This window comes from Wyeomyia smithii, chromosome 2 (assembly GCF_029784165.1).
Source record: "Wyeomyia smithii strain HCP4-BCI-WySm-NY-G18 chromosome 2, ASM2978416v1, whole genome shotgun sequence".
Taxonomy (NCBI): domain Eukaryota; kingdom Metazoa; phylum Arthropoda; class Insecta; order Diptera; family Culicidae; genus Wyeomyia; species Wyeomyia smithii.
Window position 1 is genome coordinate 227,009,801 of NC_073695.1, and position 12,596 is coordinate 227,022,396.

Here is a 12,596-nt window from a genome sequence, read left to right on the forward strand (position 1 = left end):
CTGTCATATCAACGATCTATCGACGGTGCTGAAGTACTGCTCTATACAAATTTACGCTGATGACGTACAACTCTACATCGGGCGACCCGGCCCTTGTGTGCGCGAGTTAGTCAGGATGATGAATGCAGATCTCGAAAGAGTTTCAGCTTGGTCTCGACGAAATGAACTACATGTGAATCCAGTAAAGAGTAAAGCACTGTTAATCACAAGCCGACATCGTAGAACATCTGTTTTGCCAACATCTGAAGTGACAATGAATGGAGAAACCATCAAATGGTCTAACAGTGCCAGCAACTTAGGATTTATTTTCCAGAGTGACCTGCAGTGGGAAGAACTGATTGCTCAACAATGTGGAAAAATCTATGCAAGTCTTAGAACGCTGTACTGCTGTACCTCCTCGGCGCCAACAGCCACCAAACTAACTCTGTTCAAGGCTTTGATCTTACCGCATTTCTTATTTGGTGATGTCCTCCATGTTCGGCCTAGCGCAAGCTCCTTTGACCGGTTACGTGTGGCATTAAACTGTTGTGTGAGGTACGTCTACGGTTTGAGTCGCTACGATCACGTGAACCTCGTTGGATGTCCCTTGGAGAATTTCTATGCGCATCGATCATGTGTTTTCCTGTGGAATCTTTTGCGAACGGAATCTCCTGTAATACTGTTCCGTTAGCTTATTCACAGCCGTGGACGTCGGTTGCAAAACCTAGTGATCCCAACCAACAACACGGCTTGTTACGCCAGTTTGATGTTCGTTCGAGGTGTGGTAAACTGGAATTCGTTGCCTACCGCTGTGAAGCGTTCTTCGTCGGAAGCAAATTTCAAGAGTGGCTGCATCAACTTTTGGAAGCGTGTAATCTAACCTCTCCAAACGAACCTCTCCAAACGAAAACATTATTTCTGGTAGACTTATGTCATACGAATTTACACAGTCTTAGAGTTAAATAAGTCACTTCACGGTAAATATATTTCACTCTCACGCTCACTTCACTTTTTTAGACCTATTCCCGATTCCACCTCAAGTAAGGTGACAAAAATCACCTCCGTAGAGTGAGATTGACAGTGAAGTGAAATTGAGAATAGGACAAGTGAAATGAGATTGTTTCCCAGCTCAAAAATGTCCAAGTCCCAGAAAGTCGTTTTTTCCCGTTTTTAGATAACACCAGATCTTGACGTGTTCTGCATTTCTAAGACATTCGGCATCAAAAAAAAATGTTTTTTTCGGTATCGAAAATTTCCTGAACTAGTTTGCATTTTTTTTTATCGGGCACGGATCAAATTCTGATTCGTTTCGTTACTGAAGAATAAATCCAATATTTACCATTAGATCACAAATCAATTAACTTTAACACTTATGGCATCTTCGTGGAATCATTTCACCGTTCAAAATGGTCGTGAAATAATTCCACGCGAATCGTCGCTTTTTCCGTTCTCACTTCACTTATATGACACTCATAATAACCCAGATTCCACGGCAGATGTCACTTCGCGACGTTTTTCTCACTTACGTGAGTCCCGTAATAGGATCTTGTTCACTTCACTCTGATTTCACCGTGAAGTGACTTCCGTAATAAGCACCTTTGTCACCTCACTTGAGGTGGAATCGGGAATAGGTCTAAAAAAGTAAAGTGAGCGTGAGAGTGAAATATATTTCACCGTGAAGTGACTCCCGTAATAAGCACCGCTGTTGCCAATCGATAGAGGCAAGAGCATTATTCAGCACATCAAAATCATGCCGCCTGAAATTTAGCTCCACTCCGGCTGGTCGATCCGAAGCATTTAACACATCGCAACGAGCATCGAACAATACAACGAATGGTCTATGATGACAATCAACTGGGTGTGGGGGCTCGTCTACTTCGACTTCATCCGGCATGTTACTGAAGAGCAAGTCCAACCAGCGCCCATTCTCATTTGTGAGATTGTTCAATTGCACTAAACCACAGGCGAGTAGTGTTTCAGTAAGTGCTATCTCTTGTTCAGACGATGCATTACTGGGCAAATAACCGTTCAGATCCGCGTCACATTGCCATCCTAGGTGTGGGAGGTTGTAGTCCCCTAGCACCATTATAACGTCGGTATTGTCGACCTGATTGCCCCGATTGCTGCAGAGTGAGCAGCGTACACATCAGCACTGGAAGTTGGCCGTAAGTATATACAGCAGATGTAAAGTGAGTGACTTGGAAGGTGGACCCTTACAGCAACCTGCTCAAGATGGCTACTGTTCGGCAGTGAGGACAAAGTGCTTGTGATGTTATTTTTGATTGCAATAAGCACACCACCACCCCGCGATAGTTCACTGGTACGCTCACTGTGGTCACATCTAAATAAGGAGTAGTCGGATGACAACTCCGAATCAATGATGTCAAGTCGGAGCCAGGTTTCAGTAACGACTAAAACATCGTAGTCACAACTGGAAAGCAACAGTCTCAGATCGTTTGTTCTGGTACGTAGGCTCCGCACGTTCTGGTAGTACACAGTCAGATAATTTGTTACGGTGGTACTCTGTGATCTGGAAGCGTAGTGCTGATCAGTAGTGCATGCGGAAGAAACGAAAGTGTACTTGCCGTGACTAACATTCTGGAAACCCCGTTCCCCGCTACCACACGCAGGACCGGGACGACTGTTGAGCGCTCTGGCGGCAGTGGCTCTACTGCGGTGGGAGGTTCGGAGCATTCCACAATGCTAGAGTCGTTGCGTCCCGGAGTTGTCAGCGAGTCGACCGTAGAACGCCGTGTTTTGGAGACTGGTGGCCCAGGGTTAAGTTCTAGCGGGCTGGAAGCGCAGTGCTGGTGAAAATGTTACCGTAAAAAGATTTGTACTTGCCATTGATGATTTCTTGGAAGCCCCGTTCCCCACTTCCACGTATCCGATATTCGTACCAAAGATCGATTCTCGAGTTTCGAGGCATTCGAACGAAAATTAAAATGTTAATCGTACGTGGACAAGAATAATGACCTTTGTCTTCAGTTGTATTTGTCTAGGGTATAGAAATAGAAAATAAAGTAAAATCTGGAACAAACATTGTTATCATCTAGATGATACAAGTCTTTTCCAGTTTTTTTTAAACCATTAACTCAAGCGTTATTTTTGAAGGGCGTACATATTGTTCATGTGTAACCTTTAATAAATGGTAAAAAATTAGATTCCAGAAAACGGTATTGTTAACCTTGACGGCGATTGAGAATTTAGCTTACTGAGACAGGGTGACGAAAACCCGAAAAAAGCTGAAAAGTCAGGGAATTCATTCATTAATTATTTCATGCACCTCAGGGGAAGCTGAAAACGAATCAGAGAAAATCTTTTAACCAAGACGCGTTTTTGTTTGCGCGGCTCTTTAGCGACAAAACGCATTTTTGTTCTCAGCATGGAAGGCTAATGAACGACCTCTACTGTTTGGTTTCATACCCGATCGAATATTTTTTTCACTAAGATTTTAGAGTTGCTTTCATCAAGTTACACTTTTTGCTACTGGAAAATATCAGAAAAATTGATGTTACATTTTAGGGAATATCAGAGAAAATCAGGGAAAACTTTTTCGCCACTCTGTGGGACGTAAATCTTGCGAATCATGTCGTATAAACACCGTGATATAACTGGAGCTGAATGACACTGAACCCAGATTTAAATTACCCACAGCAGTAAAAGATACTTCCTTCAGCTTGTTCATCACCATCACAAGTATCAGAGTTTTCCAGACCGCACAACATTGTCTCACTAGTTCGTTGTACAACAGCACTTTTTTGTCTTATAATCAATTTCGGTAAACACAATTTAGACAGAACAAACAACTCACAACAGATTGCTTGGATCATCTGTCGATAATCTGATATGTAAATATACCTGAACCAAAGGCTACTACTCCAAAAATAGTGACAATCGAAGTCAATAAAAGCCATAAAAGCCTATCACACGTTGTTGGATTATTCATTTTCGTTTATTATTTTTATGAGATTTTTTTTACATTGTTAAATTCTGAATCACATGTAGTAAAATTTTAACTGCCATAGCTGAAATATTTTTGTGAAGTTAATTTGTAAGCTAGTAGTAATTATCTGTCTTACGTGTTTTCATTATCTTAAATCATAAGTGTAATTTGATTTTTTTCTACTTTTTTCTTTTTTGTTAAAAAATCTAATTTTCAACCTTCATTACAAAAAACAGTTTAGCAATTCAGCTTATTAGTTTAATTAATATTTGCAATATAGACCTAATAATATACTTGTCTTACGGAGCTAAATGACTTTTGTTGTAGTAGTTAATGAATTAATAACCGCTTGAACGTTTATTTCTAACGTTAGTTCGGTGTTTTCCTGCAGTATATAAAGGCTTGAACCGAAGGCTTCGTAACTTCGCAAAACATAAAAATAGAAGTTTATTGATTTAATTCAAATTTATCCGTTCATGAGGTACTGTCGCGCCAAAGAGGCTCCCATGTTAAATCAGAAAAAAAAGAGCTGGCGATTCTCAATCAAATCTGTTTACGTTGTTTACGCCTTTTTCGAAAGAACACCTCACGAAAAAAAAAAACAAAATAAACGAAACTAATTCAACCTTTGCGTGCTCCATTTGGTAGCAGAAGAAGGCTGGCGATCCTTCTCCTAACAAGCAAATAGAACCAGGTTTAGTCTTGGAAAAACGAAAATAATCTTCTTACCACATAAATAATAAATATAAATTTAAAAATACAAAAACAAAAAAAAAAAACAACACCATCAGCATTCACTCGAGCATTCATTCGATCCGATTTGTTGTGAACACGTGGTAATTATTCGCACACATTTCTGTCGGTCCTTCGAACCGCAGACGAAACACCCGTTGAGCAACTGGCGAATTTCTTCAACCCGTGTTCCGCCCAAAGTTCAGAGGGCATTACAATTTTTAAAGTCCCCTGTTTCAAACACTCGTGTCAATGTAAAATGATCTGCACTTTTATCCTTTTTTTTGTATATATCCAACCATTAACAGAAGCTGTCTTTGATTTTTTTCTCTCTACGTTGAAACAAATTTTACATCTTTTATTGAGTTCCTATCCTAAAATATTTACATTCTTTGCTGGTTGAAATTATATTCCTGGTGCTAGGGGACTGCTTCACTGGTTTATTTCTTCTTCTGTTTCGTTAGCTAACAAAATATAAAGAATGTATTTTCCTACACTTTCAAAATCTGTTCCGAAAGTTCTAATCATCAATCTTGATTAGTATTGCATTTTTTTGATTCTTCTACGCGAAGAAAAGCAAATCTTGAGCTATTACGAGAAATAAAAAAAAACATAAAAGGTTTTTTTGAACTGATTAGTAGCGATAACGATTCCCGATTTGGCGGAGATATCGAACTTTTCCTGTCCTTTCAGGACAAAATCACGCAGTCCTCTCCGCCGGGCGTTTCGAAAAACACAGATTGGGTTAATGGTAAGCGTGGCGTGCTGATTTTTCTGGATCGTTTTTTTCGTAATCGTCGTCTGTTACAGTGATCGTTTCGTTCCATCATCCTACAGTCTGAACGGAGCACGTTTTTCGATGGGCGTGGTCCCCCGTGAGCTGCGGTCGGGTCGGGCACTGCCTGGCGTCTGCGGTTCAACCGACGTACGCCGAGGGGTCTGCATTCCGGACGGGGTAGAGGTACCGCTTGTTTTTCTGTGTCCACGAGAGTGTTTAGTTTTCGCAGAGAAAAGATTGAAAAAGTTATTTAAAGATGGGAACTTTGGTAACAGCAATTTCGACACTAGAAAGCACAACTATTGAACACTGGTACAAGCAGATGGGTGTAAGTTGAATGAGTGAATGACATTCGACATGCAAAACTGTTCATACGTTTTCAGCATAAAGTCATAGTTTACGCTCGAATGTTGAAGCGGAACACAGCGTGCGACTCGTTGGGTGGAGACGTTTTATTCATGGTTCGACTACTAACGAAACTCAACTAAGCATTTACTTGATGTTCCTCGCTGGACCATCGTTCAAGTCGACGAATTAAAAAGTGTCAGACAATCTTGCGTGCAAGATTGTAACCATATAGATCGAATTCTAGGTGAAAACTGGATAAGCAAATAACATGAAATTCTATTCACTGAAATGCAACAAACAAAATTTCTACACAAACGAAAAAAAGTACTACACATTGCAGTGATCAATACAGCTACAAACTATTTATGACAATAATTATCTACTGCTGACGCTAAGAGACGAATTGGCCGATAAACTGTCAACAGTTTGTTGCTTCGACCGGAACGAATAATGAGAGTTTTCATGCAAATTCGCCTATGGAGCTGGCAACACCCTTCCAGATTTTTGAGTGCGAAACGAAGTCATAGAATTTTTTTTTTGGTTTCAGGTATGCAAAGTTGTTTTAACAACGATAATTTAAACTCACAAAGGTTTCACTGGAATCTGAGAGAGTGCCACCAACGACTGAGTGAAAAGACATGAAATCTCTCTAATCAACACAGGGCATTAACGTATAACGGAAAATCGAAACTATTCGGAAGGGACAGTAGGTTCTGCCATATTACCCCGTTACTGAGGATGAGTTTGAAATGTTGGACGTCTGTCTCACTGGAATCCGTGAGCGTTGGCTGGTAGCGAGATAAAAAATGGGGAGGTACAAATTATATTATCCGAAAAAACAGTCCATTTACAATACGAAGAGGAAAGACGTAACGCGTCGTGGAAATGTGACTGAGGATGGTGCTGAGTGTAGTGCGATCGATATTTACCTGCTATTTGGTAGTCCTATTAGTGTTGGTATGCTTGATGATCGACTCATGCCACCGTTTCTAGAAATTGTTAGAATGCTGATTTTAGTGTGGTCAGTCTGATTAGGTGATAAATGTCAAAATGCAGAAAAAAGGCTGTTCTATGTTTAACGCAATTACTGGTGTCCTTAGTGAGGTATTATTGAGACGGTTATTTCCGATCGTTTTGATTGTGTGGTGCGATACACAACTTACCTTGTGGGTGCTGGCGAAGCTGCTCCTGACGCCGTTCGAGACGAGACGCCATTTGTGGTTGTGGTATGCCTAGTCACTCCACTGGTTGAACCTACCGACAATCGCGACGGTCTTGGCGTGGTTGTACTGGTTATACGCCGGGTTGGAATTTTCGAGGGCGTTGCATCGTCGGTACTGTCCAGTGACAGCGTTGATCCATGACGGGATGGTGGTTTCGATCCGGCTCGACTGGCTGGCCGCGAGCTAGGCCTTGAGTTTGTTCTCGAACCACCAGGGGTCATCTGAGATCTGGAAATAAACGGTAACGTAAGCGTCTATAGTTTGAATTAGACATTTTAAAACAACTCACCTTATTGGCACTGAAGTTTTGCGGTTGGGCGTCTGGAAACGGCCCGGAGTTCCTATGCTACTTTCGTTATCACTAAGCGAATCGGGTGTTGAAGCCGACAGCGATGATCGAGACGGGCGTGACATCGAAATAGATTTCGACGATCGCTCCCGAACCTACGTTTTTTAATCACACAAAAAATGAAAAACATGAATTAGGTTGCGTCATTGCCATACCAACATTCTATTATAGCATCGTCAGTCGGGGATTGTGTCTTAGCTCGAACCTAGACTCAAACCGAAATTTGCATACAAGTGCCATATTTAGATCGCATTCGTCAGATCCAACAACAACAATTAAACATCGAACAGTTCCACGAAAACATCGCATTCGGGAAAAATTTAATCAGCGCGACTGAACCGGACTGGACAACAATATAAACGGAATCACAACGAAACAAAAGCACTTACCCAATGCGTCGACGGATGGCAGTGAGGGGCATGCGGACTGAGTGGAGTGGAACGAGAACCACCGCGCATGAAAGCGGTCCCACTGGAGGTCACATGTAGCGGATATGTACAGGGCAAGTTACCTTGAGCACGCAATTGCTCAAATATTGGCATCAGTTCGGCCAGATGCTCATCGGCTGGAAGGGAATCAGGTTGGGAAATTGACATTTGTGTTTGCACTTTCAAGTTTCTTTACTCGCAGGAATGCCAAAACCTTGGAGCAGGGGATGGCTTTCAACCCATTGGTTCGCACTGTAAAATGTTTTCATCATTTTACGATTTCATCCACTGTTATCTATCTAGATATCTGTTTATTAACAACGTTACAGGCTAAGCCCTCGATTTCGATGCTTCTATCGGACTACTGGGCTGATCATTTATTGTTTTGTTTGATTAAAAATGTTCGAAATAAGTTCACACGCAAACAACTGCACACTTTTTGAAGAAAAAGAAAAACGACAACGCAAATCATGCAAAAACAAAATATAAACTATTTTTTCTGTGCACGAAAACAAATTATTAGGGATCAATCTAATACCGAACACACTCTGTAACTGTGGATGTTTGGAAAAAAAAAAACAAAATATTTGGACGCGCACAACAAAAAACAGGAGTTAAAGACGTACAACACGACGTTTTGATGAGGGATCATGATTGACGAGAAATACGTACCTTTGCCAATGAAGCAAATCCGCCATGAGATGGATGGAAATGTAATTTGGTGCTGTGTTGAGCCAATTTGGGACATGACAATGACTATTACGTCCAGAAAAGCATAGACAACATTATGTTTAAATTGTTAGCCAGTACAACATGGAAGCTTCTACAACATTTACTTTTATCTATCGCTTCAGCGAACGTTGGAACATTGAGGTTATGTTTGACGAGAATGTGAAAACTTCTACCGAAAAATGTTGTCGCTTTATCTAGTAGTTTTGTGATGTAATTACTTCAGTCAGCCTCATGGAGAAGCAACAAAAAAGATCACATAATAATCCAATCCAATGATTAACTGCGTAATCGGTCGAGATAAAAATAACTCCTTGTGGTATATTCAACAAATAGTGCTGTTGAAAAAATCGGTCTTCTCGAAATACTTTTCCAAAATAAGTTTTTTAGATAGACAATTTGGTCCAAAACTCTTCTTAACAAATCAAAGTGGGGACACTGAGGATGATCAATTTTTTTTTTTTGGTTCACACAACATTTATTTGACACGGCACAATCTGCCGGTACCCGGATAACTGTCCCATAAGGAAAAACAACATATTGAGAAAACGGCGATTTAATATTATCCATGAATTTTCGGATTTCCAGCAATTACATCCGGAACCAATGACCATAACAGTTCCATGGCAGCACAAGTTTATCGTTGAGAACAAAAAAACATGGATGGAATTGATTTTACGTTATATAACTCAAAAAAAAAAAGACAAAATGGGACAAAATATGCGGGTACATTTGAAAAGTACTCGCATATTTTGTCCCATCACATATAAATTCAACCAGCAACCGGCAAATAATGCCTAAAATAATCCGATATACACTAATCTGGAGCAAAATTATATGTTTTCAGTTTGTACCACTATGCAGTGGACTGTAATGCGGATACTTTCAATATGGGACAAAAACAACTTGGTATTTTTTGTTTTTCCATACAAAGGTATCAATTTTAACTTTTTTCCAGAAAATATGATAACAATTAAGTCGATTCCCGATAATAACTCAAAAGTGACCAAAATCAGTATGTGACAGTTATGCGGGTGCCGGCAGCAATACTCTGATAAAAAATTGTTGTATGTCTTGTGTGTTCTGGATTTTTAACAATCACAAATTTTGTTTTAGAAATAAGTATTTGTCAGTGCAGGATCCTAATTTTTTTTTTCAAATGAAAACTTAGACAATTCCTTCAAAGTTGTTTCTTGACCAATCCTCTTTCAATTGTTTCAATATTTTTAAATGAAAGCTCAGATAATTTCCTGAAAGTAATCCATTGACAACTTTTTTCTAACTCATATCATTAACATTTGTCCAGGCACACAAAAAAAAGTTTATGCTGTCATCTACTGACAGTTTTTCCTTATTTCTCGTAACTATATCTCGATATATCTATCGTTTGAATATATCTATAGATTTACGAGAAAAAGGTTTAAAAACTTCAGACTTTTAAAAGACCAGGCAAATTTTAAAAAAAGTTGGAGAGGTTGTGTATGACACACGACCGCAAGGTTAACGTTGAATTACCATAGCATGTCAATGAATTTCTTGCAATAAATTTGAAGACACACTTGATTGAAACGCAGGCTTGTTATTCTCCCTAATATGTGGAAAGAGCAGAGTAGAAAAATTCACCGCTTACTTCTTGCAATTTTTTGCGCTACACTTCTTACTTCTGCTTTGTGCTGTGTTTCTGCCGCCTGCCGAAAATTTCATAGATTTGCTCACTTACATCGGTGAGAATACACAGAGGTACATTGCGGTGCGCACTGCTGAGATGAATTCAAAAGCATTCGAAGAGTAAATATGCGTGACGGGCAGGGTTTATTTTTTGACGTTGGACTAACGTCTATATCGAAGTTAAGCGCCTGAATTTGAAAATCTAGTAATTCAATCAGGGAAAAGCGCTCAGGTTTTGGGTACTACCTCAACCTCTAAAACTATACACTATTCCTCTTTCCAAATAACTGACGGAATCTTGATATATCAGGTACCATTCGAACATTCCATCCCATCATTTACATTCCAAAACTCTACCGGTATTATGCGCACGCCATCAAGTTGAATTTCTCATTCGTGCGTGGATCGGCAAAGCGGACGATTCTTTCTGGAGCAGCAGAGAGCGGGTGGTGGCAAATATTGGTCGCTTATAATAGAGCATACCATCGAATTGAATTTCTCGTTTGTTTATTGACCGGTAAGGCGGACGGTTCAGCGGAATTTACAACAGCGATTTAAACTTCTTCCGCCAGTCTTACACACTTATAACACTTTTTTTTCAATTCTCGCTTATTTTCCATCGGTCTAGTTCCGCCATTGTTGTTGTACCAATCACCGACGCCCGGGGAGGCAACTCCATCCAGGACTCTAAGTTATGACCCGTTGATTAACGGACCGGCGCCAACGGCTTTACTTTCTCATGCGATGGAAGGGTGATCCCAGAGACTTTTCGCCTCAGAAAATCTCCTAGTGTTGGCTATGGCTAAATTTAGACCAGTTGGGTTGGTTGTGAGTGGATCACGCCACCCCACAACCATCGACACCTATGTCGGCGTTGAGATTCGAACCCAGGCCACCAGCTATAATGATTAAAACCTATTTGCTAGAAACTTCATTTAGATCAAAACCAAATTCTTTTAAGTACCATAAATTATCGGTAAAAGGAGAACCATTAATTATCGGTAAAGTTTTCTCAATAAGCATACATTTAATTTTCGAAACCTGCGTTCAAAACAAGGCACTATATTTTTCAATAGTTCAAAATTTAGCATCATTAAATCACAATTTGCCACATTTTGGTAGATGCTTTAGAAGCATTTGAAATTAAATAATTTTCGTAACGCTCTCGATGTTTTCGGTATTTCAATCCCAGATTGCTGTCGTAAGATGTAATTCTACGTCAAAAAGTATGCAGAATTGCTTGAGTAATAAGGCCTACACACCCACAAAGTTTTATTGAATCCTGAGAGGGTGCCGCCAGCTCCTCAGTCGGATTGGCGCGAATACGTTCCATGTTTCTTCAGCAAAATGAAATAAAAATTATGTTGAACGAGAATGATATAGAGGGATAGGGTAAAAAATGGCTAGGTAGGGTGAAATGCGCCCCCACGGTATTTTACGTACAACCGCATTTCAAACAATTTTTGATGTATCATTTGATAACAGTTGATGTCCGGATCAATCTTCAATCAAAACCTTTTTTATAACTTTCATTGAAAAATGAAACAAAACAGTTTGTTTTTTTTAAAGGTTAGAAAAATATTTTATAAATTGACGTGTTTAGGTAGGAAAGCATATATGCTGTTCATTAAAATTTTTAGAAAACTCTTTAAAGCATTAAATGCACTGGAACTGCAGAGAAAATCGAACAAATGCTTACCCCACACTCCCCTGGAAAATTGTTATTAATTTGGGTTCTTAGTAAACATGAATGCAGTATCACTGTCCGGAATATTATTAAAATCATTTCAAGATCACTGGAATCCCTTTAGATAGGGAGTAAAGTTGACTGAATCAATTTTAGCACTAAAAAAGATGAAAAGACAGGCCGATGATGGCCGTAGGTTAATGTGCAACCCTAAGTAGAGCTCAACTATTTAACCACAGCAAGGCGAATCGCTTTATGACACTATTGGCGCTTACTATGTCATCGGCCATAGAATTTCTAAAACCAAACCACTACGCGCCTCCATAAAACGAAATAATCGAAGCTAACGCATGGTGATTTTCAGGTTGTATCACCGGGAATAAAAAAAACATCTTTGATAAACCTATATTTAAATAGCTCACACCGCGTTTGCCCCTAGATTACGGTACTCTCGTTTGTGTCCATTCCTTATCGAAAGTTAGTTACCTGGATAGAAGGCAGGTGGAACTTTCGTGCTATTACCGGATTCATAACAGTGGTCACAAAAGTCGGTGATATGTTCATTAAAGCTCAAGCCGCATCCGTATTTTCTATTCTAACAATTTTGCAACAGTGGTTTTCCTCGTAGTCACAAATTTCGATCATTTACATTATGTTTTTTTTACACACTAGTTACTTAATCCACCTCAAAAATATACCATTTACACTGAGTTGAAAAAACTCGTCAGC

The 12,596-nt window shown here is 39.7% G+C and overlaps 1 protein-coding gene across 50 annotated transcripts in view; it reads right to left on the bottom strand.

Moving 5' to 3' along the window:
* Nucleotides 1-3,912: 3,912 nt before the first annotated feature.
* The window catches only part of LOC129721789 (dystonin), a 293,217-nt gene continuing 284,533 nt past the window's right edge, over nucleotides 3,913-12,596 (bottom strand). For 27 of the 50 annotated variants that reach the window (XM_055674769.1, XM_055674767.1, XM_055674768.1 and 24 more), the window contains 5 exons: nucleotides 7,296-7,450; nucleotides 6,947-7,234; nucleotides 6,713-6,772; nucleotides 6,509-6,571; nucleotides 3,913-5,633 (listed from right to left, as the gene is read on the bottom strand). In XM_055674769.1, the coding sequence (XP_055530744.1) occupies nucleotides 5,489-5,633; nucleotides 6,509-6,571; nucleotides 6,713-6,772; nucleotides 6,947-7,234; nucleotides 7,296-7,450 (711 nt within the window). In that variant the 3' untranslated portion in view covers nucleotides 3,913-5,488. Of the gene's footprint in view, nucleotides 5,634-6,508; nucleotides 6,572-6,712; nucleotides 6,773-6,946; nucleotides 7,235-7,295; nucleotides 7,451-7,744; nucleotides 7,921-12,596 lie in introns of all 50 variants that reach the window. The other 23 variants (XM_055674785.1, XM_055674780.1, XM_055674771.1 and 20 more) reach the window with 5 other exon arrangements.